This window comes from Psilocybe cubensis, chromosome 12, assembly GCF_017499595.1.
Source record: "Psilocybe cubensis strain MGC-MH-2018 chromosome 12, whole genome shotgun sequence".
NCBI classification, from domain to species: domain Eukaryota; kingdom Fungi; phylum Basidiomycota; class Agaricomycetes; order Agaricales; family Agrocybaceae; genus Psilocybe; species Psilocybe cubensis.
This window is the reverse complement of record NC_063010.1, coordinates 2,299,142-2,326,852: the sequence shown is the minus strand read 5'-3', so window position 1 is coordinate 2,326,852 and position 27,711 is coordinate 2,299,142. Positions and strand designations below refer to the sequence as shown.

General features: G+C 45.0%; 7 protein-coding genes across 7 annotated transcripts; 5 read left to right on the top strand and 2 right to left on the bottom strand.

The window, feature by feature from the left end:
* Positions 1–612: 612 nt before the first annotated feature.
* JR316_0012686 (Sexual differentiation process protein isp4) lies at positions 613–3,943 on the top strand (the record flags this gene model as incomplete). Its single annotated transcript, XM_047898306.1, has 16 exons — positions 613–685; positions 906–967; positions 1,239–1,259; positions 1,587–1,609; positions 1,752–1,871; positions 1,930–2,120; positions 2,209–2,271; positions 2,324–2,347; positions 2,400–2,463; positions 2,528–2,622; positions 2,844–2,878; positions 2,931–2,960; positions 3,019–3,114; positions 3,598–3,683; positions 3,733–3,867; positions 3,928–3,943. The coding sequence occupies 16 exons, from the start codon at positions 613–615 to the stop codon at positions 3,941–3,943; spliced, it is 1,134 nt and encodes a 377-aa protein (XP_047743195.1).
* A 332-nt stretch (positions 3,944–4,275) lies between these two features.
* JR316_0012685 (uncharacterized protein) lies at positions 4,276–5,025 on the top strand (the record flags this gene model as incomplete). Its single annotated transcript, XM_047898305.1, has 2 exons — positions 4,276–4,300; positions 4,637–5,025. 2 exons carry the CDS (start codon positions 4,276–4,278, stop codon positions 5,023–5,025), a joined length of 414 nt encoding a protein of 137 aa, XP_047743194.1.
* Positions 5,026–12,394: 7,369 nt separating this feature from the next.
* JR316_0012684 (Dipeptidyl peptidase family member 6) lies at positions 12,395–14,598 on the bottom strand (the record flags this gene model as incomplete). The annotated part of the gene is made up of 5 exons (XM_047898304.1): positions 12,395–12,595; positions 12,653–13,058; positions 13,109–14,144; positions 14,202–14,478; positions 14,530–14,598. 5 exons carry the CDS (start codon positions 14,596–14,598, stop codon positions 12,395–12,397), a joined length of 1,989 nt encoding a protein of 662 aa, XP_047743193.1.
* Positions 14,599–17,731: 3,133 nt separating this feature from the next.
* JR316_0012683 (Adenylate-forming reductase 03009) lies at positions 17,732–19,288 on the top strand (the record flags this gene model as incomplete). Its single annotated transcript, XM_047898303.1, has 3 exons — positions 17,732–17,771; positions 17,831–17,962; positions 18,015–19,288. 3 exons carry the CDS (start codon positions 17,732–17,734, stop codon positions 19,286–19,288), a joined length of 1,446 nt encoding a protein of 481 aa, XP_047743192.1.
* Positions 19,289–21,784: 2,496 nt separating this feature from the next.
* JR316_0012682 (uncharacterized protein) lies at positions 21,785–23,078 on the top strand (the record flags this gene model as incomplete). The annotated part of the gene is made up of 3 exons (XM_047898302.1): positions 21,785–22,369; positions 22,438–22,640; positions 22,697–23,078. 3 exons carry the CDS (start codon positions 21,785–21,787, stop codon positions 23,076–23,078), a joined length of 1,170 nt encoding a protein of 389 aa, XP_047743191.1.
* Positions 23,079–23,615: 537 nt separating this feature from the next.
* On the top strand, positions 23,616–24,713 carry JR316_0012681 (cyclophilin peptidyl-prolyl cis-trans isomerase Cyp2; the record flags this gene model as incomplete). The annotated part of the gene is made up of 5 exons (XM_047898301.1): positions 23,616–23,777; positions 23,946–24,101; positions 24,226–24,301; positions 24,371–24,480; positions 24,579–24,713. 5 exons carry the CDS (start codon positions 23,616–23,618, stop codon positions 24,711–24,713), a joined length of 639 nt encoding a protein of 212 aa, XP_047743190.1.
* Positions 24,714–25,279: 566 nt separating this feature from the next.
* On the bottom strand, positions 25,280–26,936 carry JR316_0012680 (putative glycosidase C21B10.07; the record flags this gene model as incomplete). The annotated part of the gene is made up of 10 exons (XM_047898300.1): positions 25,280–25,353; positions 25,443–25,499; positions 25,586–25,676; positions 25,748–25,985; positions 26,097–26,130; positions 26,192–26,261; positions 26,337–26,385; positions 26,454–26,486; positions 26,545–26,709; positions 26,776–26,936. 10 exons carry the CDS (start codon positions 26,934–26,936, stop codon positions 25,280–25,282), a joined length of 972 nt encoding a protein of 323 aa, XP_047743189.1.
* Between the last annotated feature and the right edge of the window lie 775 nt (positions 26,937–27,711).

Below are 27,711 nucleotides of genomic sequence, written 5' to 3'. Positions count from 1 at the left end.
TACTCGTTTCAGGGATTAAATCAATTCTTCTACATGAGATATCCGTCTGTGATGATCGGTGGTGTACGTCCACCCATACATACCAGCTACTTTGGTCTCATATTGGGCAGATTGTGGCACAGTTACTTTCATTCCCAGTCGGCCGGGCATGGGCACGATACATGCCAAACGCAATTCTTTGTGGATTCCCCCTCAATCCTGGTCCTTTCACAATCAAAGAACATGTAGGTAACTTGTTACATGCCGCTTTCCTGAGTTCATTCCCGTTAGGTTCTCGTAACAATCATGGCGTCGTAAGTCTTATAACATTGCTCACCAATACACAATTCTTACTTAAACTGCCTCAGAGTCGGCGCCACATCAGGTATGCCTAACTACCAAGCACATGTAACTCACCTTCCTGAAAATATTTGTAAGCTTACGCTGTAAGGAACCAATTCCTCGATCCGACTTGTGCGTAACCTAATGAGGGCAATAGACGGATATCATTGCCGTGCAGCGTGTGTACTACAACCAAGTGTATAGCTTCGGATGTGAGTGTCCATCAACGCTCCTCATTCTCATGGAAATCCTTGACGTGGAGCGCCGCACACAGTCCAGTGGATGATCATCATGTCCACTCAGCTGATTGGATTCTCCATCGGGGGTATCGGCCGTCGCTTTTTGGTTGATCCACCTTCTATGAGTACGTCCCTCGGTCATCTCAGAGTTGATCCGTGCGATTCATTATGGTTTTGCCACCAGTCTGGCCTGCGAATCTAGTTACCTGTGCATTATTCAATACTCTTCATTCCCAGAGCTATGAGGGGGTCGGGGATCATAAAGGAATGAGTAGAGAAAGATTTTTCTTCTATTGCTTTACGGCATCTGTCCTTTATTGTAGGTGTGATAATATTGCTATTCAGAGTTCTCTGACGTCCAAAGAACTATCAGACTTCCTACCGGCATACCTCTTCCAGGCCTTGAGGTGGGTGTTCTTTTGACTTCTAGCTGATTAAATACTTAGGCATTTTACAGCGTCTTTTCATGGGTATGGTTCAATTAGTCAATGGTAGAGGTGCACGAGATTCATGATTCCTTAGGCATGCTGGATTGCTCCTCAGAACATTGTATACCGAATCCGGATCCTGTCATACATGTCAACTTACTTAACTTTGTCTTCTAGGTAGTGAACCAAATGTTTGGCTATTTTCATGGGATGGTACGCCGTGTTTTTTATAGCTTGTTTAACGCTTTAGGGGATATTTACAGGGGATGAGGTAGGTCATCGCTATTGTTCAGTCCACACTTTCTGACTTTTCTCAGTCTTATCACATTTGACTGGGCTCAAATTGCGTATATCGGAAGCCCGTATGTCCACGCTTTTTCTAGAAATGATGGCGTACTAACAAAGAGGACTCACCACGTCAGATTGGCTACACCATGTAAGAGAAAAATAGTAAATCCTTATTACTCAATTTTGACCGACCGCAACGAAGGGTGGGCCGAAGCAAACATTGTTCTAGGATTTATCCTGTTCTACTGTAAGTCCAACTGCCGGCTCTAATTACAATGCCCTCTCTAACTTTCATTTTTCTCCGCTTTAGGGATTGGAACTCCTGTCATCTACGTAAGAAGCTCCGTCGTTCGACACGCCTCCTTACAGACCGTGATGTTCTCTGACAGTATACTAATACCTGGTATACCCAATATCTACCGTATGTCGACCCCAATTCGATCCACTCCCCACCTTTTCACCAGTGATGTATCAGAATTTCCACGCGAGGATCGTACGATAACACTGGGAAATCCTATAACGTCACCCGCATCATCGACTCGAGAAATAACCTAGACGTCGAGGCCTATAAAGCTTACAGCCCCATTTTCCTTTCGTAAGTCCCTCCCTCACCCTACCACGTCCTCATGTTGTATATTCAAATGATTTGACAGAGCGACCTTCGCTACGTCTTACGGCCTTTCGTTCGCAGCGATAACGGCGACTCTCACGCATGCTTTCCTGTTCTACGGAAAGCAGATATGGACACAGGCACGGAGATCTCTGCACGAGCAGCCCGACATCCATGCGCGCCTGATGTCGCGCTACGAACAGGTGCCGGAGTGGTACTATGCCGTCATATTCGGTGCGTCTGATATTCTTTGTGCTGCGTCTGCCATTGGCAGGGCGAATTTGGAATGTAATAGTTGCTAGACGCTGATAGTTTATTTCAGTGAGCATGTTTATCTTCTCGATTATCTCTATCGAGGCGCTGGAGACCGACCTTCCTGTGTGGGGTGAGTGCCTGATAAAGTGTTCCACCCCTCGGATGTTGATTGAGATGTGTAGGATTCATCTTGGCTTTGTCGATATGTAAGTGCCCATACCATTCCTGTGGTTCTTTTCTTAGAATGTGTCTTCCCAGCGTTCATGTATGTCATACCGTGCGGGATGATTCAAGCGGTTACGAACCAGCAAGTTGGGCTAAAGTAAGCAGTTCTCCTTGTTTATGTATTATTGTTTTCTCAACTCCCTTTCATGTCATACTCTTAGTGTAATTGCTGAGCTCGTGGTGGGATATGCTCTTCCTGGGCGCCCAGTTGCAATGATGCTTTTCAAAACGTGGGGATACATCACCATGGCACAAGGTGCGAAATGTTCCTCTAAGTTCAGTTCATTGTGTATTCATACTTTCTCGGTGCAAGCATTGACATTTTCGTCCGACTTCAAGCTGGGGCAGTGAGTCAAATCTTCTAACTGTATCATCAGCACAGTGGCTGGACCAGGTTATCTCAGTTATATGAAAATACCACCGAAATCCATGTTCTTTGCTCAAGTCGTTTGCGCGGTAATCTCTGGCACTGTACAGCTAGCGGTACAGTCGTGGATGTTTTCCAATATCGAGTAAGCACAATCCCATGCACAAGTCAACTTATTCTAAACTTCTGTGATACAGAGATATCTGCGACCCTCTTCAGAAAAGCGGGTACGTGAGGCCAAAACCAGCTAAAGATTAAACTGCGAAGTTGACCCCTTATTTGAAGTTTTGTGTGTCCAAATACCGAAGTATTCGGGACGGCGTCGATTATATGGGGAGTCATCGGTCCCGCTCGCCAGTTCTCAAAAGGTCAAATCTACTAGTGCGTCTCCAAACTAGCATCCCGAATCCGTAACCTAAATATATCATCCAGCGGTAACTCCAACGTTCGAATTGCCCAGTTCAAATGATAACAATACTTATCGCAGCTTTGACATTTTGTTTCCCCCTCGGTGTTCTACTACCCACATTGGCTTGGATTGTGTCGAAGAGATACCCGCGCTCATGGATTCGGTACCTTAAGTGAGTCGATTTTTGTTTTTTTTCCCATGTAAAATAGTCGGTCGCTTATACACTTGTACCAGTACGCCGTAGGTGTTTCACACTCCCGTCACTCTCGTCCATATCATCCTCATTTTGCAATGAAGCGTGCTTCTTTCGGGAACCGGCGCGATACCACCAGCCAACGCTGTCAACTACATTACTTGGGGCATCGTCGGGTTCATCTTCCAGTTCTTGGTCCGAAGAAGGCACTTTTCGTGGTGGACCAAATATAACTGTACGCAAATTTTCTATGTTTCGTAAGTCCCCTGGTGCCAACAACTTCGCAGATGTGTTATCCGCTGCCCTTGACGCCGGTGTGGCGATTGGTGCGATATTGGTATTCTTCTGGTATGTGAGCTTGTCGCGGTCCATCGGTTCGGGATATTTACATTTACAGTCTTCAATATCCCCTCAACGGATCCATTGGGAATAACACCATACAAAAATGGTGGGGAAACACCGTGTTTTATGGTACAGCCGATTACCTTGGCACACCATTGAAGGCCCTGAAAGATGATGGGAGTCGATTTGGGTAAGTTATGACTTTGACTGTGCCCGTTCTTAAATCTTCTTCTCATTCAAAATGTTTTAGTCCGTCGTCTTGGTGAGTAGATGTGGAGCATGGCGTTTGGTCTCGATACGTATTGGCCACTTGAGGTTTCACATCTTTCGCAAATTGAATTATTAGTCCAAGTGTATGGATTTCAAGCTCCGATTATATATTACGGTGATAAATACATATAATTGGCTTCCGATTCTAAGTCCGCTGATGTCTCCCCTATATCGATCGATGACCAAAAATTAAAATCCCACGTGCCAATTACTAAGAAAAGTTTGCCCCTTGTTCTTTATTCTCGTCCTTTCTGGCGGCGACAACGTGTGGCCTGTGGCAGGCTGCCCTACGCTGGCTTTGGGCCTTGTGATGTTACTTTGAACCATCATGAAGGAAGTTTCGACTGTATCTGGTGAGTGCATAATACTTTCTCCTCACCAGTCCTTTCTAAACACAATTGAATCCAATTTAAGGTTCTTCCAAACCGCCTTTAAAACGGCGGCGATTACTTAGGAGAATAACACCTCCGACGCTTGAGGCCACAGAATCTGAGGCTTCAAGCAACAATCGGAAGCAGGATTCAATTCCAAAAGGGACGGGATCCACTACTTCCGTTTGTTCGTCTTGCCATCGTGCTTGCCAATCAGGCAATACAATCCTGTGTTCAGTGTGCGTGATTTTACAATATGATTCGTGGTTAGCTGAACGTGTTGTTTATAAAACAGTTGCTCGAATACTATATGTGCAGTATGCTCTCGTACGTGTACCCATTCAGCGGCGTCGCAACCGCCAACACCTCACCTCAGCTGGTCTCCCTCGCCCTCGCCATCAATCATTGGTTCTCCTCGCCGTTCACGATCCGTGCTGTCCTTAGTCAACACATCCAACACTAATCTTCCTTCGGCGTCTGAAGTACCTCCTACGCCAACTCAGAGTTCTACTTTTGGACGACGTCGAAAGATTGTTGATGAGGATGACCTGGCCACCAATCAGGTTTATGGTGGACCAGCAAAAGATCGTCTGCTTCTAGCTCCCGGAGAGCTGGCAGAAGAAATTCGTGGCTTTCAAGACGAGTTTGGACCTGGATGTGGTAGGCTGGTTTGTCGCAAATGTTGTTATGAAGATGTTCCCAGGTAAGTTGTTTTGCGGTCTATCCCATCGCATTATTAATGATCCTGTATCTGAAGCAATACCACCACCTGTCTCCAGTGTTATGGCTCTCACACAACCTCTCAATGACCGATACAGCTCGGATCTCCGTATTTCAAGGGCCCTCCCCCCCAACTTTGCAAACCGAATTCATCATATGCTCTGCTTCGATTCATGCTATACTCCTTACTACCTCCATTGTCCAAGTGCATTATCTTTGTTTGTAATCTATGTTCTATTATGAGCTCAATCCATAACCATGCTTTCCGCGGTATGGATGCTTCAAGCAGATACAGGAACAAGTCTGCAATGTTTAGGGATTTATCGTATCATGTATCACTCTAACGGTCAGTTCAACATTACTTGGGTGGGATGCACCAATGGTCTAATTGGGCATGTTCAGATAATTTCCAGTGCATACAAATCTCTCTTTACCTTGCTGATGTCACCGTCTTAGTTTTCCTGGCTATGATTTCTCATGCTATCTCCTTTCCCGTCCCCATCCCAACTTGACAGAAGCTTGGAATGATATTCTCTCCATTCATGTCTCTGGGACTTCGTGGACTTGCAAAGGCTTCTGTGTACGTCAGAGGCAGCACAGTTCGTCTAGTTGGGGTAAAGTCATGCAGGCGCAAGAAGGTTTCGTTGCGCGAAAGACCCAAAGTAATGCATTTCATTCTATAATCATGGTTTTGTTCATGACTGAGCTCTCGTCGACAACCTGATCGTTTTTTTCGATAATTTTTCGCCAACCAAAAACATCGTCCGGAAGCGCGGTCCTACCTCCGATGTCTCAGGATAGGTTATATAAAATCGTCATAGCGAACTAGAGCCATATTTGAGAAGTAAATTTAGCGTTTACTATTGTTGAACTTGAACACTTAAAGGTAATCGTTGCCCGACATCAGATTGTAACTCATTGGTATTGAGACTTTGCATTGGAATGCGAAGGATGTGAAGCTCTCACGAATCCGCCTTCTTATGGACTAGGGAGTCCTCATTGCTATCTGTATTGCGAAGTGACTCGGTGATCGGGAGCGTCCAGTGTGTACCTGACATTCCTTCCAAAGGTGCGGTATCAAAAAATGGATGTTCAGGATGTCCTCGGGCGATACGCCTTATCGATTAGATCCATCCCCTGATATCGTTTGCTGCGACCACAGTACTCCAAGACGTAAAAGGGTCCCGAGTCGTTTGAACTTTTTCTGTCATTTGTTTAGCTAGAACCAGCGTCTTTCTGATGCTTAAACGAGTCACCTTCCCGGCTAAAGTGCGTCCTGACCAAGATATGAAAGGACGGCGAATATACCCTTAGTAAAGACCGATGAGACATGATCTGTTCGATATCCTGACTTTATACAGGATGTCCAATGAATGAAAAAAATCAGTCGTACTAGGAACAAAAATAGGACGGTTTTGGACATGATGACCGATAACGCCGAATGATGACTCGGACTTCAACTGGTTACTTTTGAATTCCAATTTGAAACTCTTGTATGTAATTCAGCCCAAGCGCAAGACTTCTGGAATATATATCAAACCTAATTAATAGACAAAGCTTTATGAGTGGTTCCTTGGGTATTAATGTGGCTCGCACAAACTGGTGAATTTAAAGGCATTTCATTCAAGTTGAGATCACGGACTAAAGAATGGACCGTCAACCGATCATCCTGTTCCACATAAAAAAATGACATCAGTAAAAGATTTACAATCTAGGCAAGCGTACAGCGCCAAAGAGGCTGTATGTGAGCAGAAGTTCTAGACGAAAGAGATCTATTACAGTGTTTTGTTTGAGAGTATAGGGGGAGGCGTTAGACACAAATTTGACGAAAGGATCAATGTCAACTTATCCATATAACTATGATACCTGTCTGGAATATCTTGCATCATCGGAATATGTGTTAATGACCGTATTCCTATGCATTTCGATCTTCAGCGAAAGATTTCTTGTTTGTGACGGGTATACTGTAGTTTCAATCGTATAGCCAAACCATACATCATTTTCACTGGTTTGCATAGAACGGCCCCACCTCATACATGAGACCATTGATCTGAAGTTGCTGGACGCACGATCAAGTGAACTCGGGGCTGTCAGAAATGTAAGGACCATGGAAATTCGAAAAACCCCTCGACGTCAAAGTCAAGTTTACAAGGCATTTCTGATCGACGCCGCTTCGATTAGGCGGTGGGATGTATTTGATGGGTTGTTTTTTCTACGTCGGTAGCTGTATAGAAGGGACGAACGGCCTCTTAGACTCCAAGGCTTTAGGAACCTGTAGCTATCTTTTCAGGACCATAAACCGGCATTCAAATCTCTTTCTGTGGAGCTACATTGTACGAGTAACAGCAGGAGTAAAGAAGTTAGCGGCTGCATTATAATGTCAAAGGGTCCTGAGGTTTTCGTACTCGCTAATGGTCCACGAACAATGTCGAGCGCCAAAAACAGTCTAAAAATGGTGGCTAATTTACATACTAAGTAGGAAAACATATCAGCGTCGTTAGCGGCCGTCATGTTCTGTTATGAGTTAACTATGATCCTCCTTTTGAGTCCAGCTGAAATTCTTTGATGTTTATGTTGTGGAAAGAAATAGAAAATATTACACAAAATATGGCCGAGTAAGCAAAAGAGCTGTACCCGAAGTCAAGTCATAGTTAGTCACCTTTACGTTTGGATCTTGTCTTCGTCTTGCCTATCTTCGACAAACATACCCCAAGGATGCACCACGTCGGAACATGTCTATCTCACAGGAGGTTGAATCAACCAATCAGTCAAACTGATTATACCGGATCTTCTTGGGATCTTCAGGGTTACATTCTAGATTTCTTCACTGTTTCTACATGAACATCCTGACAACATTGGAAACTTCCAAATATCTGCGGGGATTTGTTTTCTTGTCGTCAATGGACTCGATAGATATTATCGAGATATTTGGTCTGGTCTATCCGACACCCGGAGTAAGTTCTCATGTTCTTGATTCAGGTGGAACCAAGGCGTAATGCTGTAATGTTGTTCCATTTAAGACGCATCTCATCTTCTACCACCCCATAGCTCTGGATTGTATGACTCATAAAGCTGTTCATCCCCATATGGCCACGACTGAAGGGTAGAAATCGAATCAGAGCTCATCTCACATCTTTCCTCGGACTATGCTAAAGCACAACTTTTTAACACAACGACATTGCTATTTGTGTTGATGGTTCTCCGTACCCAGAACCATACATACGACGGCTTAATCTCGAGTAGACTCCTGGGCTCCGTGAGACCCGGAGTTGGTATAATAATGACTGCGCAGACTCTAGGCGCTAATGACGAGCGCTAAACGCCGCATCAGTATGGGTATATTACTATTGGATTATCTATCCGTTAATCTTATCTCGTGCCAAATGAACAGATTCACCGTCTCAGTGGAGACTCTTTTCCAACTCCTGCGCTTCGGAGAGATCTGGTTAATCCCCTGGATCAATCATTGTAACAATTCTGCCCAATGGAACAAGCATTGCGGCTCAACTACCTAGAATGGAGTACCGTGCCGATTCGCCTACATGTCCTCAGTACTTGTCGGCTTGGTTAAAGCATTGGTAAATATTTTCTTCGCTCTGACACAGGAAATAAATCCTTCAAGCCATATTTATCTCCTTTGATGGTGGACCTCTGAGTACTGAAATGGCAATGGAGTCTCTGGAGCGTAATATTCTTCCCTTCTTTTCCGTATACGGGTACGTCATGATGGACCAGACCGGGAAGATGGATATATGCACTAAAATCCCTAAGCTACTGTAGATGCAATACACTACACATCACAATTATACGTTGGAATGTAATTGCAATGCCGACCTGGTCTGTTAGCTTAATGACTCGAATACTACCCAGCATTTAGGATTTTGCATAAATACCGCTTCATCGTGATATGGAAAATATCAATCTTTTCCCCCAGTTTTATTCAGCTATTGACTTACTGCGATGCCTGCAAGAACTCGACCAGAAACAATGGCTGGATTTCAAGAAGGTTAGGAACCATGCATACACCCCACTGCACTCATTTACACTTGAATTCCAGCCGAGAGCTCCTTCAGACATTATCTGAATACCATATACCAGCAACTTAGACTGCCTAAACCAGTTTACAACTCGTCTTGGAGCGGACAGGCACATAACCCGACGTGGAGAACCACTGTTACAAGTGAGGCCCATTATTTACATTCAAAGATATTAAAGTCAGCTTAATTGTCTATGAAAGTTGGAGGTATCGAATACGGAACAGGGCAAGGACACAACGAGGCATCATCCAGAGAAGAAGCTGCCAGAGCTGCTGTAGAACAACTCCGTGCTCAATACCGCTTCTAGTTTGGTTGAATAGAAGTGTGAAGTAATTTTTTTTTCTCTTACTACTCTTGCTCATATTTTCTTGGCTTTTAGCATCCGATACTCTACTTTAGCTGACTCCCTACATTGCAATGCTAATAAGTAGAATAACATAGATGCATTTAATCCATCCTGGATTACAAGCTTTTCTTTTAACTTTCCTATGTAGACCGGAAACCCTAAATCCGCGATTTAGACATTTTAATACATTATCATTTCTTAGAAAGGTTCAAGTCTTTGTTTTTTACCTTTATATTCTGGTATTTACCGACTTAATCATAAACAATGAGAGTATTAATGTGTAGCGCGGTGGTGTGCGCCTAGAATTTGAAGTTAACATCGAGTTCTAAAAATAGAACAGGCCGAGCGGGCCAATCCCTGCCGAGCCTGGGCAAGTAGTCAGGTGACTCGTAACACAGGGCGCGCGCAAGCTGAGGCGCGCGTCTAAGACAAGGCGCTAAAATGGCTATTCGAACGAGGCATGGTGATGTGGGCTGACGCAACCAAACTCAAAAATGAGTAGTTAGAATTCACTTAGTCCGCACTGACTGAGAGCAAAGATTCGGACTCGGTTTAAGAAGCGTAACAAGATAACAAGACAGGTGTGTAGCAGGTGACTAGGAGGCAACCACCTCGCGGAGCTAACAAGAATAAGACTATTCCACATTTCAAAAACAAATAATAATACACCATTCGATGTCCATGAAGAGCCTATGCACGGACAAGCACTACAAATATAAAGATCAAGTGATAGTAGAGACAAAATCAATGGAATTTCCGTTTATTAGAACAGGTAGTCGTTGTGGGTACTAACCCAACCATACATTAAGCGAATAAGTTACTTTGACTCGACATTAAGACCACCCAATCAGTTACATCAAACTATCTAATGCCATTTGTGGCAACTACACATCTACAAGATCCCATACGAGCTAACCCTCCCAAGATCACATATGTTTATGAAGTCTAGCTGTGTGAGATCTACGTCAGTACTAGAGGAAAAGGAAGTTTACCTTGCAAGGGATGCGAGGGAAGTTCAAGCGACTTGCGGTCATAAGACGTGAGGGCAACGGGACATGCGCAAGTGGCTGAGGGACGTACATGCGCGTGCGTAATGAGGATGAATCCGAGGGTTCGAACCATGTTGAGGCCCGTCAGGATGATGGTGCGTGGGAATAGTAGGTTTTTTTTTTTGTTGTAACTTTGTCAATAATATTCATCGATAAAAATGCAAGTACATGTTTAACGGACTTGGATCGCGGTGGCATGCAAGGCCGAACTTGTGAACTGCAAGACTAAAAATAGCTTCAGGGAGGATGTTGGCGGAGACTCCGCCAACATCCTCTGGAAAAGATCTCTGGAACGTGGAGACCAGGGTATAGAAAGTGTATAGAATCGACATCCAAATGATGTGTATGGAATGTATATTTATGGTACCAAAATGCTGTCGACATTGGTACCTCGAGGGTAGAAATTGTCAGTTTTTCTCTGTACACCAGGTTGTATTTACTCTGCTGTAATCAGATAGCAAATGGGATCTGTACTGGATAGTTCTTGATGACATAAATTTCGATGTTTGGGCCTAATTTCATCTTGTAGTAATTTAGTTGCACTGCATTACATGCACCATGCATATCATAGAGGAATTTCACATCGATGTGAACGTCTGTAGAATACTAGGAGCCATCTTACTTCGTCAATAGGAGGAGATTATAGAACGCATCATACACCCAGCCTAGATCACAACGTACGTGGAAGCATTCTGAGTCCAACCATGGGAGAATTGCTGAACATCTCCACAGCACATAGGTCTGCCTAGGTGATCACCATTTCAGCAATTCATCATGAGTATCGGGAATAAACGGTGCCCTAAGGGTTTTGAGAAGGAAATACGTCAAAAAAACCAACTTCCTATATAGTCGAGCTGAAGCCCCTCTGTGCTTCTCTTATTGATTCAAATAAACACTGAGTGATGGCGAAACTGGATACTAACTGATCCATTATTGTGCGTGAGATATTACAGACATGCCTTTGCGGCTCAGTCCGTCTTGATTGACGTATCCTATCTGATCCGGGTTTGAACATATTTACAGGAACTCGTCATTCTCGCCACATTGTAGAGAAATTAACTTTGGCGGAATAACGCGAAGCCTGGTGGATTTGGGGTCCCTAAAGGTGATAGCAACGATTTCATCCAGCGGGATATTGAACTATTGGGCACTTGATAGCTTTGCCAAGAAAACCTTCAAATTGTCCATTTGAATAGTCCAATTCAAAAACAGAACTTCTAGTGTGAGATGAATCGATGAGATAGAATGATAGCAGTGGATAATAACAAACATTCCATGAGTCGAAAATCTTAGTCCCTACTTCATAGCTAGCTCCCGAACACCGAAAACCGTCGTTTGGAACAATCAAGGAATAACAGTTATTTTCTGCCCGTTGTGGAAAAGCACACCAAATTTATATGATGTAGGGGTTCCTCCTCGGAAATACCCAGGTTTGCCACTGTGGGGGACCGTAGAACACCTAACCAAGGATAACCTTGGATATCATGATTCCGTAGTATCTGAGGTTTATTTAACCGCAATCCATCGTCATTTTTAACAGTTTTGAAGATTAATTTCAGCAGAGAGGTTTTTGAGCATTTATTGACCTTCCGCCTTAGTTACGGTCTCGCGACGCACAATACAATCATGACGATGATAAGTGGTCAAAGATAACAAATGTTAATCTCACGCCGCTGTCATATCTGATTCTCGGCGTACACCGTTGTTCTCTCTAAGTTAAATACGCTACCTCTCACGGGAACCAACCCGAGCGAGTGACTGTGGTCTGCGTACAAAGGCCCGATGGCCGGTGGCATAAGGAGCACCACAGTGCTGGTAAAAAGCAACATTCTGAAATTGACGAAGTTTTCAGAATGATACCACTCTCCGTATTGTTGGTCAAAACGATAATGTAGTGAGGGTTTCATAACCATAAAAATTTTGACTATTTCTTCAAGTTAAAGATCCTCTCATAGAACCCCAATTCTCGCTCCAGAGCATCACGCATATTGTCTTCCTGACGCCACCCATGTCCTTCCCCTGGGTACAACTTATATTCCACCACGCCTCCACGACTCTGAATACTCTCATAGATTGCTTCCGCTTGACCTTTCGGCACGACCATGTCGATCTCTCCTTGTAAAATCTAAATCATGTATGAAAAACTGCGCAAGTACCACGGCCAAAAAAATGCTTTACTCACAAGTAAAGGTGTCACAATACGTTCTGCATGATAAATAGGTGAGCGTTCTTTATATAAGTTTGGTGCCTCCTCGACTGTTCCGCCAACCAAATGATCGAGGTAACGAGATTCAAACTTATGGGTAAATTCTGCAAGTTTACCCAAGTCTGAAACGCCATAGAGAGAAGTGGCCGCAGCAAACGTTGTGACATCCTTGGCGATGGATAGTGCAGCGAGGACTGTGAAACCTCCCGCGGAACCGCCACGGATGATCAGCCGTTTGGAGTCAATGAGGTTATAGGGAGCAGAAGCAAGAATTTGAGGGGCAAGGGTACAATCCTGAACGTCGACTATGCCCCATTTACCGTTAAGCCTTTCAACATAACGCCTACCATATCCTGACGAGCCTCCGTAATTGACATCAAGCCTAAGAAATTTTATCTGCATGATAATCAGACAGGGAACTTGGAAACGTACCATGCCCATCCTCTTGAAGTAAAGTATTGCTTCGACCATCGTAGACCTTGCTCCGTTAAACCAGTGGGCCCCCCGTGAACATTAACAATACAGGGAGGTTTCTCTCCATCTATGCTGCTTCCAGAATAATTGGGATTCCAAGGAGGGTAATAGACGACGTGAAGCGGGTCACCTTCAGGGGGTGCCTTCAGCGTAAAAGGTTGTGGTTCTGACACGAGTCTGGGAGATAGCGGTGTGTCACCCTCTCCGGAAGAAGACGCAGTCAAAGGTAGGAATTCAGCGTCAAGCAACGACGAAATGGAACATTGGATGACGGAGTTTTTTTCGTTCGTCTTCTCCCCTGTGAAAACAAATACCTTGTTTTTGGCAGATACTACCCTGATATTATCGATCACCACGAAAGGATTGGGAAGGGGTGTAGGCCTAGAATCCTTTTCGAGGTCGAAAAGATAGAGAACATCTCGGCCATCTTTTGAGGCTTTGAATAACACTATCTCTCCCCTGTCTCCGAGGATGACATATGGAAAGAAATTTAGAATCCATAACGGCTGTCCGAAGCCCTCCTCAATGGGTGTGGAAAACAAAGGCGAAGCCGTATTTCGAACGAATTTCCATGGGTTTACATAACCGGATTCATCCGTGGTAAAAATCAACGTGTCGTTGTTTGCCCATGCAGGATACGACGCGCTGATACGACCGCGCTCCCCTGCCACACGCTTGGAATTTTTGATTGATATGGTCTTATCACCACTGAAGACAACATCTGCCACATGGAGCTCACCACCCTCCCAAGGCATGTCAGGGTGGAACCACTGAATCCATGCGAGTTTGTCGCCAGCTGGAGAGAACTTGGCAAGAGCATAGAAATCAGCACCAGATACGAGTGGTTCGACGGTTTTCGTAGCAGAGTTAATCACAACAAGAGTCGTGACAATTTCAGATGGAATATCAATGGTATGATCTTCAAGAATGGAAATCAAAAGTTCAGGGTGCGTGGGATGCTGGTCAAGGCTGGCATAGCGGTATGGTTTATTATCTGCGCAATATTAGCTGCTGCGCAACATCAATGGAGCAGATATGAAGGGAAGTTCACCTGGAGTTATAGGCACAGGTTGTGAGTCATCTTCGACTCCTACACGGTAGACACGACCATCCACATAATGGGAGAAATATGCCACTCCATCGTGGACAATTGCGGGTGCGCCACCGTATTCATGCACGCCTGTTCTCACATTCCAGTTCGGTCCAACAATGTCACGATTGGAGTTGGTGTGAACAAGTACACTTCTACCCTTCTCAGAAGGCCTCGTTTCCAAGTGGTATACTTCCGATGTAACGCGATCTACAATGATTTCACTGATTGAATTTGCCTGACGCAAGTGGATAAGTGACCGCAAGGAAGAAATAGGAACTACACATACGCCTTTGGTGATCACCTCCGCAGTGATTGGAGAGTTCCATGTGCCGTAAGGCGCCTGTTGTAGACTCATTTCTGTAGAGGGTCAAAAGCTGGTTGATAGCGATAATTGTGGTAGATGAGAATGATTCAGCTCCGACATTCGTGGCAGAAAATCGTGACCAAGCGGGTCAAAGATCACTCGGCTATGCCGTTGCACCCACCACTTTCCAAATAAAGAGCGCGCCAAGCTGGAAATGCATACGCCGTTTGAGCAACGAGGCCTTCTTTTCTCATGCAGACACCAAGTGAGTTCAGGAAAGGAGAGATGAGGACAAGAATTTTGCGTGACTAAGAATAGAGTATTCGGATCACAGTTGCTCTGTTATCTGGCCACAGTCCAAGTACGCTGTAGCATAGGATCAAAATAAAACGGCAGCGTCGGAAGTCTGTTAATTTTAGAGCCAATAGGTAGCGAGTCAAGGAACTGTGAGTCTAATTACTTCAAGTGGGTCGGTGTGCTTTGCTTATCTCCATGTTTTCTGATTGAATTTCGGACCCTTTGACGAGTCTATCGTCTTGCACTGCTCGAACAAAGATAATGCACTCCATATGAGATAACTTTGCGCCATAATCAAAATGTTTGCAGATAACGAGAGACTGGTACATAGCTGGGGACAGTCTGGCTCTGGAACGTGCCAAGTGTTTCCTTGATCTTTGTCTATTCCACACACGCTCTCTGTTAACATCCATCAACTTTCTTGGCTGTTCCAAGCTGCGAGATAGCTCGTGGGAAACGACATGGAAAACCATCTCAAGGAATGTCCAAGCGAATGGTTCAAAGGCAATCCGTCAAAATTTGTTGCGCAATAGTATCTCATCACTACGTCAAAACCCGTCAGGGTATTTAACTAATAATATTACGTTCAACGTCTAAATTCTGTCAATTTCCTGATTCACGCAAAGGATATATGTTATCTATGGCAAGACTATACGGTCACCCTCCAACTTGAACTACGTACCCTCTAGTTTGTTAAATCATCCTTAATGTTATGACTCGCAATCAGTGCGCAAGCTCTCTATCTCCCGATCTTCTTAATCTTCTTCATCTAATCTATGCTTTATTCAGGACAATCAGAACGAGAATGTGCTTCTTTATAGTTGAATGATATCCATTTGGCCAGAAATTACGCGGTGTAGGGGACTCAGAGAACTACCTCATTGACAAGACAATTTTCTGGTACTTGATTCTTAATTCTATCTACTTACAGGCTACGGCTACTTGATTCCCATCTGCTAATTGTTTCTGAGATGCTGCTGCTACTCCATTTGTCAGTAGAGCATGTCTAGCGAACTTCATGATCCAAACATGATATCTATGACGGAAGGATCTGCAACATTAACGATACTGTACTCATTTTCGTTATTACTCATTCAAATTTGCAGTATCGTTAAAATCCATCTGTATCATAACTTAGAGTTGATTAACATCGCTCATTCAATTTGAATCTATTCTGGAGATCCTTTTGTTTCTCCCAGCTGGACGTTCTTATGCCTTTAGTTTTTCTGTTCCGTAGTTAAGCAAAGGGGTTCAACCGTCATAGTCCCCTCGCATTATCTGGAGCGTGGAGGTATCACTTGTGCTACGCTCCACGCGGTGTCGCACTCCATGCTGCTTCCATACACCCTTGATTGAGGATATATTCAATATCACACTCACACCTGTGCAGTTGTTTCCATATTGCCTCTTTTTCAGAAACGGCAGAGAAGTTTTCCGGCAATTGTGGAGTTGTTAATGAACTGAAAATTCGGCCGCCATTGCATCGACCATGAACTATCTCTCAGTCGGAACATAGTATGTCTGGCGTGGCGTGGTAGGACATGGTTGTCGCTGATGGGAGCTTATAGACATGCACCAGGGCGTCAATGTTTCATGATAAATGTAAATCGTGAAAATTACTCTATTTTGTGATGTTGTGAGTGCTGTAATTCATGTTGAACCGATGTCCAAACAGGATTTTCTCAGATTTTCGTTGGAAATAATAGTGTTTGGTAGTATTTGTACATTCCGGGTCCCGGGCCATTAATCAATAATCTCCCACGGTCTGAATGATTTTTGGTGTCGTGCAAGTTGAGTGAAAGTACCACCACAATGATTGTACCGCAAGCAAAGCCTATATCGCGTACCAAGAACATGTAAATGATCAAACACTCTAACGGTTTTGAATAGGCATCTGATACGTCCGAGATAGCAGGGCACGCGTACTTTGACTGCCAGATGGGTGTGGACCCGTCCAATACCTGCGAATCTATCAGTTAGGTGCGTGGTTGGAAATTTGCGATAGAAGACTAACCTCCATATGCTTTATGAAAACGAAAGCCGTTCTATGTTTCACTGTCTTTGCAAAGGATAAGATATCTGGCGAAATTCGCTATCCACTGCACACCATATGTACCTTTCTTCTTCACAAAAAGTCTAATATTTGGCACCGATCAAGGCATTGTTATAGATCTCGTTCAATCGCTGTTACCTGCTTGGAGCTCACTTTAACCTCGGTCCTCGGAGAGTCCGCGCCGGCATTGAATCCATCTCAAGGGTATAGGATAATCTCCCTGTTACAACGCACACATTGTACTTAAAGGTATGGTAGTTCTCTACCACTTTTTTCCGATCACTGAGGTACGGCAGAAACAGGGGCTTTCACAGGTGTTGTGGGATCACTGTATGAGAATACCTGTGCGGGACAAGTCGCAGCAAAGAAGCCCATTTTTTCTCTTCGGATTCATTGTAAGAAGCCTCCCTGCGAAAGGTGAATTACAGTTCACGGTGGTATACAGAATCGAAGCTGTGTGTAGCCACACTCACGGAACTGTCGCAAACTTCCTCGACATGCCACCGGCACCACGCGAATCTCTCAACTTTATGGCACCCTATTTTTAACCCCGACTGGTCTTTCAAATCGGGTGCTTATTTTTATGGCAATGGAACACTCTCTTGATCAACAGGAGATCTCTTCTCTATTTTGATTTACGATCTGACGTGAGATTATCAGAAACTTAAGTCACCACTCGCAGTATGGCCAAGGACATGGCAGCTCTCACTATCTTCGCACAAGCTGGGGCATGGACATCATGATGAAGCTTAAAAGGCGCTCATGGAAAGATCAAAGTCTCCAGGAGCCCATATCTTCCCCTTCTCCCGAAGTTCAAGTACCTCCCCGGCAAAAATGGATCTCGAGAAGCACATCGACATAGGCGACAAGTCCAGTAAGGCCCAACTCTTTAACCTCTTGCCTATACTCTTATTAACTGCGCTTTCTTTTCAGCACCAGTCCAAGTTGCCGAGTCTGCGTCGTCTTCTGAGCCTAGTTTGTTGAAGCCGAAAGAATTCGACGTGAAGCCCAACCGTGACATTCTCCCAGAGAAGACTGGAACACGAACTACTCGCTACCTTAACTGTGAGTTTAAACTATCGGAGTCTCTTCTTCAGCTTCTGACGCCTTCATTCAGACAACTTCTTCTCCACTTACCGGAAAATCTTCACGGTCATCTTCACGGCTAATCTTATCGCTTTCATTTGCTTCGTTGTGAAAGCAAGGGGTGTGCCTTTCTCCGCTGATGTCGCCGTTGCTTCTTCTGCCAATCTCATGTCCACGATATTGTTCCGACAAGAAAATTTTGTGAACCTGTGCTACGAGATTGCTGTTTGCGTTCCTCACTCCCTCCCACTTTCTATTCGTCGCAGGCTGGCCAAGGTTTTCCATTATGGCGGCGCGCATAGCGGGAGTGGCACGGCTGCTGTCGTATGGTTCCTGCTCTACACGGCTCTCATTACCAAGGAATACATTCACAATCCATCCGGTGACGCCCTCGCCAACCTCATCACCTGCTACATCCTCGTCACCATGTTTGTTCTCATTCTTGGATCTGCTTGGCCCCGCTTCCGAATTATGTTCCACGACTACTTCGAAGCCAGCCATCGCTTTGCCGGATGGACAGCCCTCGTCACTTTCTGGATTCACAACGGCCTTGCCGCAAAAGTACTGGCTAGGGAACAGGGTATTCCGATCGGATTGTACCTAGTTAGATCCCCCAACTTCTGGTTCTTCTGTGTCTCCACTTCCTGCTCCCTCTTATCCTGGTCGCGACTCCGCCGTCGTGACGTCTACCCCGAGATTCTTTCCGACCATGCTATCCGCCTTCACTTCAAGTACAAGGCTATGCAACCATTCTATGGTCTCAAGATTTCGGACAGGCCACTTTTCGAATGGCATGCCTTTGCGACCATCCCTGACGAAGACGAAAACGGCAAGATCAACGGCTTCTCCGTGGTCGTCTCCAACGCAGGCGATTGGACGAAGAAGGTGATCACGAACCCACCCACCAAGCTCTGGGTCCGCGGCTACCCATTGCACGGGCTTCTGTACACTTCGAAGCTCTTCAAGCAGATCGTCGTCGTTGCCACCGGCTCTGGTATCGGTCCTTGCCTTTCTCTTCTCTACGCGGGCGTCACCCCGCGTCGTGTTCTCTGGTCGACGCCTCACCCAGAGACGACGTACGGACCAAAAATCCTCAACGCGGTGCTCAGAGCCGACCCTGACGCGATTGTCTGGAACACTCGCACTCTTGGAAGGCCCGATATGGTTGCTCTGACTTATCAACTCGTGCTCGAGTCGAACGCTGAGGCGGTGTTCATCATCTCCAATCCCAAGGTGACGAGGAAGGTGGTGTACGGCATGGAGACCCGCGGTATCCCGGCGTACGGCGCCATCTTCGATTCATGATTCATGATTTTTCGACGACATTTATTCCCTTTTACGGCCTCTCTCTCTCTCGCTCTCTCAATCTCTTCATGTACCTTTCACCGCCAAATCCTCGCATGCGAGCTAAACACATTGCAAATTTCATGACCGCATGCAGCAGCTGACCCTCCACCTGCCAATTTAAACTGTTCCTGCGTTTCCCTGGGTTTTTTTTAGTCTTTTACACAAATAGATTTCCTTCTCATTTCTTACAACTTCTCCGTCAATAACCTGTACACACTCCTCCCATTGACATCAACCCAACCCAACCTCATTCCTCTTCCCAGATCCTTTGTTTTTCATGTATGTATGTATCAATAAATACAAAAAGGTTAAAGCACTCTCTCTCCTCCTCTATTTTTGCGATTTGCTCTGGCATTTTTGGTACAAGGTGACTTTTCTCTGAATGATCCCAGCTGCCAGTCTATGGCACTTTGGATGTGAGGGGTTTGGCGTTGGACCCAGGTGAAGAGGACTATTAATATCCCTTCGCAGGATATAATGTCACTTATTCCCATTTATCTTACTGTCTACCGTTTGGATTTAACCTAGCATTAGGGATGCTCGAAGCATGAATTGCAGGGACAACACGTCATCGCTGCTGTCTTGCGGTGGTTTTATACACTAGGTCCCTCCCCATATAGGGGTTAGGGGCAAACAACACAGGGTCCTACTTAACACGTCATACATACGCCATCAAAATTCCCTCCTTCAGATACATTGTGCAGTTCTCAAGTGCTCTCACTGTTTAATTTGCGTTGCTGGACGTCCGGATCATCAGTAGATCTGATGTCAAACTTATATTAGTAGTTTTTATAGCAGGATATTCATACCGCATGGATTCAGTGTTGATACTGATGAACTGTAAGAAATGTCAGATCGTCACCGTTCGATATGTCGGTATGTTTGTTTAACTTACCAGCGGGTGTTTTGTGTTTTGATTGCTGCGTGAATATAGTCGTATTTTTACTGTGGCGTGTCTGCTCGGGCCTGACCTAGATGGCGGATAGATAGTCTGGGCGAGGGTCAGTACGATCTACCGGCGTATACGTATACAATTCTATTATTTCTAATGGCTAAGGACAGTTTCTGGCGTTATTCATTTCATGCCAGTTGTCAGCGCGTCCGCAATACGTCGTATTGTGCCTCACTACATCGTTACATTATCGGTTATATCTCAATCAGTTCTGACTTCACGATGCCTCAACTTCTCGCCGATTGAAAGTGCCGCATAGAAAAGGCACCGATGGTATTTGATGTCCCTCTGCACGCTGTCATTGCCTATGCGGATGTCCGTCTGCCCTTGTTCTATGAGCACTCGGGGGATCAAGAAACCGATTCTGGATCGTTATCACGGACACGGACCCAACTGGTCTGTTTTCGTTACACGCTTGTAGTCCGGATATCATGTGCGGGCATTTGAGTTATGTCTATCTTCGGTTGGAACATGTCTTGCGGAGAGGTATGTTTTGCCGTTGCGATGAATCTATTTCGGTTTTCTAACATACGCCACTAAGAGCTATCTAGGAGATTCGGAGAGGCCGCCTCATGGATATTGCATTGCTCACCGACTAGACCGTAACTGTCGGTGGTGCTGTGCAGTCCGATGGGGCGGGGAGCGTGCTCTCCGGTGGATGGATGCATGTACAGTTTTCAGAGATGGTTGATGTTTTTTAGCGGATAAGAAGATCATGTGTGCAGTACGGTAGTCAACGCTTTAAAGGTTGATAGAGCTGTATTTGGAGGTACTGATGCTCACTTTTTGGATGACTAAACTGACTTGAAAATTCGAACATAAGGCAGCGAGATGACGAGAACATGATCGCATGGACGTATGCATGGACAAGATGCAACAAAGGATCGCCTTGTCAAAGAAACAAAATTTTCGAAGCTCAAGCACACAGTTCACTGTGAAATATGTTGTGGCCCACATGGAGAGTCGAGCGTGAACATTGATTACATGAATTATTACAGCCTTCCTTTCCAAAATTAAAAAAGATGGAAATTACACCGAATAAATATGTGGATTTTTGTGTACGACGAGACTTCAACGTTTAACCACCGTAGTATTTACTTGAATATCTCTCCAGTAATATATCACCTCTAATATATAGCCGTTCCTCTGCTTTATCACGACATGAGAACCATGAACTCTGTTAAGTAGTCTATTTTGACACCGTACGTCACTTGAGAGTCAACTTGAAGTAAGGGGCTATCGACTATCTCCGGTCATTGCCGGCTTTTAAATTTGAAACTCCGGTGTGTGACAAAGCACACGAATAGTAACCCCACATGATTGCGTTACAGAGTGATGTGGCGTGTGACGCGTCACTGAACTTTCGGTTGATTTCATTCTTTAACTTTTTTGTCTTGCGTTTTCCAGGTTTACTTTGAACTTCATCACTGCTTATTCTAATCCGCGCCTATTCTATAAGGCTTGTAAACCCTTGTTCTCTCATCAATACAAAAGAGGAAAATATGCTGGTAGACGCGTCGTCAAGCCCTTATTTCAACAACCAAAGCAGACCCGCCCAACCTCAAGCACAACCCGAATCAGTATCAGTATCAGTATCAGAACCAGTATCAGAACCATCAAAACCAAAGGCGAATCCGAACCAAGCAGTCGCGCCAAAACGCGACGTATGCACGCAATGCCGCTGCTTATTCGAGCAGATCCGGTTCAAGATATACAAAACCTGCCCCAAATGTCGGGAGAAAAATAGGATCCAGAATAGGAAGTATAAGGAAAGACAGGACGCGAAGAAGAGGGCCTGGCTTTCGGATTTGAATGCTGGGAAAGGGGGAGACGGAACTGGAGCTGGATGGGGGGATATGATCGTCGATGAGAATGTGAGGGCAGGAACTGGTACTGCTATTGGGACTTCGGGTGCAGGTGCTAGTTCGGTTTCTGTTGGGATGAAGCGTCTGCCAGCAAAAACGTTGGACGAAATGGAGGGCGAGGAAAAAAGGGTGGCACTGGCTTCCATGAAGAACGGGTTAAAAACCTCTAGCGTGGTCCGCAAAGCCAATAAGCGCGCGAATACGGGCAAGGGGGTTATAAGTGTACGTCCTACTCCTTTTTTTTGTTGGTTCACTGCGCAAATGTGGATGTGCTTCCTCTTTCTTTTTAGGTTGCTGGGGATGGCAAAGAGTACCAGACTGCCACTGCGCTGTACGAAGCTCTTAAAAGCCGCGCTTCGAAAGCATATACTAAAGGGAAAAACCCAAAATTTCACGGGTTTCACGCGATAATTGCGAATAGTACCATCGATAACCTCAGGCGCGTCGAATTGGTAGCGAGAGATCTGCGGAAAATCGCACGTGTCCGATTCGAGTGCGTATTTCTTTACTCTTTCTTTCTGTCTTGTGTTGATGAACGCATATATATAGTCATCGTAATCCAACGCCTTCCTGTGACTTTGAAACCATGGCTCGCACCGCGACGTATCCGTGCAGATGTCTAGGCGACCAGATTGTCCCTGTAGCACCCGCTCCAGCGCCAGCGCTGTCCAGCAGCAAGACAACGATGAAAGGGACGCAGGGCGACCTTGTTAGACAAGCTAGACTTGCGCAGGCACAGACACAGACACCCCAGGTCACGGCTAAAACGGTACCCCGTGTATGCGGAGGGAAAGTAAAGGTCACTGTTGTTGACGACGGTCGGCATCCCCTGGGAATCCCTGCGCAACGCATTTCGATTCTTATCGATCACCCTTCGGCTTTAACTGAATATTTTGCCCAAAATCCCGTTTCATTGGTCGACGTGAATTAGGCAATTGCCCGTTTTCTTTTCGTTTTTGTAATGCAACTAAAACTATTTTATGTTACTTCTCTGCTCTATTATTCTACTGTAGATATCTTTCTTGGCCAATCATGGCGTTTTTACTGTATAAAGCATTAATTCATTATTTCTTGACCATATCTTTCTTGATGACTATAAAGCAATATAACCCTACCGCCGCCCAGCTTCATAGGGGCACTGGAATGTCGCAAATCCGCGCAGTTCAATTATTTTGCCCGAAGATGGTGATGATTTGGCTGGGATCTTCTATTTACTACAGCACTTCAGTTTGGGAAATGGGATTCGAGGTTTAGAGCTTGCGGCTCTCAAAAACTTTACCGAGTCACCTTAAGCTCTCGCGGCGCGACGCGTCGTGGAGAGATCATGTGACCCTGATATTTTTCGTCGGCCGCGTTAGGGACTCGGCCGCGGGGTTTGTCGTGTCGACGTTTCTCTCCAACAACTCCACACCTCCTCCGCTTTCTTGTTCCTCTTTTTTTTTCTTCTCTACACCAAAAGTAACAAAATATGGCCTCGTTTCTTAGACGATTCACTACTTCCGCCTCGGCGGGTAAAACAATGTACTTCACTCTCGCTATTGCTTCTGCTCTTCCAGTGTACGCCGTGCTGAACGAGAATTCTGCTGCTGCTTCTCCTTCTGGGTCGCTCAACTCCAGGGCGAATGTTTTCGTGAGTTTTTAGCTTACACTGTATGTGAAATGTTAATTCTGACGAGCTAGTGAATCTCTTCTTAATAAACCATCTTGGTTTCGGGCTTTCAAACTACATGACCAATACCAATACATATATTGTAATGGCGTATAAATTTCGAATTTCGACTCGTGTACGGGGGTATAGTTTGATGTAGCCATCAACTCCAAGCCATCCGGGCGCATCGTGTTCCAGCTATTCGACGACACAGTCCCCAAAACCTCGCGCAACTTCCGCGAACTCGCGACAGGTCAGCATGGGTTCGGATATGCCGGAAGCATCTTCCACCGAGTCATTCCCAACGTACGTGTCTTCTTCACGACAGACCTCCGTATACGTACCGGTTGAGAAACGAGGTTGACGCTCACTTCACTTTTTTTGGTTACTTGCTGTTGTCTTATTCGTTTGGGATGTTGGGGACGGGTAGTTCATGTTGCAAGGTGGCGACTTTACAAACCACAATGGTACCGGCGGAAAGTCGATTTACGGACCTAGATTCGCAGGTAAGTTTCGGCCCTTCCCTGTCTCAATGACGTGAACTGTACCCATCCTTGTTTCATCAATTTACACAGACGAAAACTTTGCGCACAAGCACAGCGAGCCTGGGCTGCTTTCCATGGCGAACGCCGGACGCGACACCAACGGCTCGCAATTCTTCATCACCACCGTGAAAACTCCCTGGGTACGTCTTTCCTCCTTTTCCTCTTTCTGTTCTCGGTTTCTAATTTTTTCTCATGGCTTGGTGATTCGCATTCTTATCTTCTGTTCTACTCTACAAAGCTGGACAACCGTCACGTCGTCTTCGGCAAAGTCGTCGAAGGTATGGAGGTCGTCAAGGCCATTGAGAAGACCGGCACGGAGAGCGGGAGGCCAACTGCCAAAGTCACCATCACGTCGTCGGGGACTGTTGAGTAGATTTAAGTTTTGGAAAAAAAATATGGCAAGGGGGAGTGGAGGGGAGGTGGTTACATAGAGAGTTCTTGAGTTCTTCTTGAGCGTTGTCATTCGTCTTTTTAATAGCTCTATTGATATCTAGATGGCATGTTTAGATTTTCGGATGGCTTGAACTGAAGGACTCCTTGGTGCAAGCACATAATGTGCTTTGCGGCGTGGAAAAACATCGCCCATTTTTAATCCGTTTTACAAATAAAATGCCAAATTCATGGTTTTGCAACCTGCCAGTGATTGTTGGGAGAGGGAGTGGGAATCTTGATTCCGGTTAATGACTTGTTCTAGCACGGTCTGGATGCAAACCCTGCGTTTTCGTTCTTCTTCATTTCTCTCTTCTCTCTGTGGATATCTGATGCTGGCTAAACTTTGAGATCTTGGTGGTAAAAAACAGTATTTCGCGGTATGTTTTGCTACTATCTCTGTACTATTACATGTATATTCATATTGATTTCTTCCCAAGTCATCCATTTAGAATCTACAATTTACATCCTTTTGTCCCGTTAAATCCCATATAATCTCCTTATGATACATCACTGATACACGCGAATAGAGCTGAAATCGAAAAACGCGTCTTGAAATGCCGAAGGATTGTTGTTCACGAAATCTGTTGGATTTTTATTTATTTAATTATTTGACGAGGTGAGCAAACAGAATCTCGTCACTCGTGTACGCATAAATGGTGAAAGCACTTACCGACGCAGGTACCTGGGCATCCTGAAGCTGGGTACACAGCTCCTGCAAAGTCGCCGCCTTCAATTTACGATTCAGCGTCGTATGCAGTGTCGTAGTAAGATTTTATGCTTCAAGGTTGACAAGGTGTAAACGCAAATACTCACATAATGTTAGATTGATAATGATATTATTCTCCTCGAAGTGCTCCGCCAAATCACAAGAGCTCGTCGATGGGAAAAACGCAGCGGGCGTTCCCTGCACAGAACAACATCCCAAATCAATGTTCCAATCACTCCAATCGTAATATGTGAAGGGGCAAATCATACCCAACCATCAGGGTTGACGCGCCGAGCGCCCGTCGAGACCTCTCGTGGGACCGAATCATCGTTGCGTGGCCAAAAGAATATTTTGATAAACGAATCTGATCGCTCGATGGCGTACCACCCTCCACCGTTAGCGTTGAATGGTGGTCCGTAGCTGTTTGGCGTCGATGGTGATTGGAAGCTTACGGAGCACCCGGCGTTTTCGTTAACTTCGGTGTTACAATCCAGTTGGGCGCTTGTTCTGGGTAATAAATATAGTGGTATGTCGAGTTTGTGTGGAGTTTTGTTTTTGTGGTATTGGAGTGGAGTTGTGAGTTGTTGTTGATGTTTATTGGTTTTGTACTTGGCTTACCCAGTCTGTGCTCTGTCGGCAGGCATAACACAACCTGTAAAGGGTCCCACACGCCGTTTTAGCAAGGTATGCAATCCTGAAAATGTGATACTCACCAGGAGAAGTATGAACGGTTGCCGCATTGGGAACTTGGTCGTTCACACCTTCGACGATGTCGATTTCTCCCTGCGATTTAAATATGTATGTACTGAGTTAGTCAAGCATTTCAAGATGATGTCGATTGAAACTCAAATCACGCACCCCTACTGGCCAATCACTTTCCTTCGTTTCCCAGATGGCCGGCCAGGTGCTATGCAACAAAGTGAGTGAACAAGCTCATCTCTGTCCTATTAGAAGATGAGTTGTTTGCTGACTTACCTACACCCTTGAGGCATATGTCGAACGTCGAACCTAATCCAAAACAAATATAAGCTTTCCAAAGGTCGACCTACAGCAACATTCTACGCACACAGCGACATGACTCGTATATGTGTTTACTGATCTTATTCTTACTGAATTACGTCCTGGACCATTGGGGTCCAATACGTTCTCAAAGTCGGTTCGCAGGATGAATGAGTCTGGAGAGGCGAATGTCAGATTGAGGGCTCGTGAAGTTTGCTCGTCGACGTAGTTCCTAAATAATGGATGAAATACAACGTTCAGTTTATTGCGATGATGTCCAATGCTAGATATCACTCACACTCTCCCGTGTGTTGGGTCGTCAATTGCTTCCCACTCAAAGAAGTTGTAGAAGGAAGATCCGACGACTGTGTCGGTGAGAGCGTATGTCTTAGCGAGAGCTGGATTGAGGAATGCTAAGGAGAGCAATAGAGTGCATATCAACTTCCTGCGAGTCAGCATGGCCAATTCGGTTACTCAAAAACCTTTTGGTGGTGAGGATGTAGGAGAGAAGGGAAGTAGGTATTTTGAAACGCCCAGCAAAGCTGGTTTTTATAAATTTTGTATCACATTTCGGATCCAGCCAACAGGGTACTTATATATATCATCGCTGCCACGAAGGCATTCCGCATGATCTGAACTGGACCTATTGGTCTGTCAGTTATTCGGGAGAAAAAAAGTCCAAAAGTTACTGGAAGCAAACTTGTAGTGTTGTCAGGCACGAGATTATAAGGAGTACTAATGAGCTGATACATCACATGGAAAGGTGTATGCATGTCGAAAATTTGTCGAACTGCTATAATAAGAGTACCTGGGACTTTAATGTCACTACTTGGCATTTAGAATAGTAGCAAAGATGAGATAGTTGGATAGTTGCCATACTGTTTATCACATCATGTGTATCCAGTCCATGAATGCGCTGCATGGTCACACTAAGGAATAGACAGGCCTATTTTTAGCTCATGATTAGTGTTTATTTTTAGAACGGTTGTGGACAGTATCTGTCGACACGGTGACCATCGAAAACTTTAGAGTGTTTCAGCCCCTTTAAGATTATAGGGCCATTTTTTTGAGTTAATAGGCCTTTCTAGCGTCCCATTTGAGACCCAAAACCGATGGATATGAAAGACTTTCACCCAAGTTAAGAGCAATCAGTAAAAATGAGTGATATTATTAACGACAGCAACAGCTACAAAGCTTCAATTAAAACATGTATGTAAGGTCAATTTTGGATATA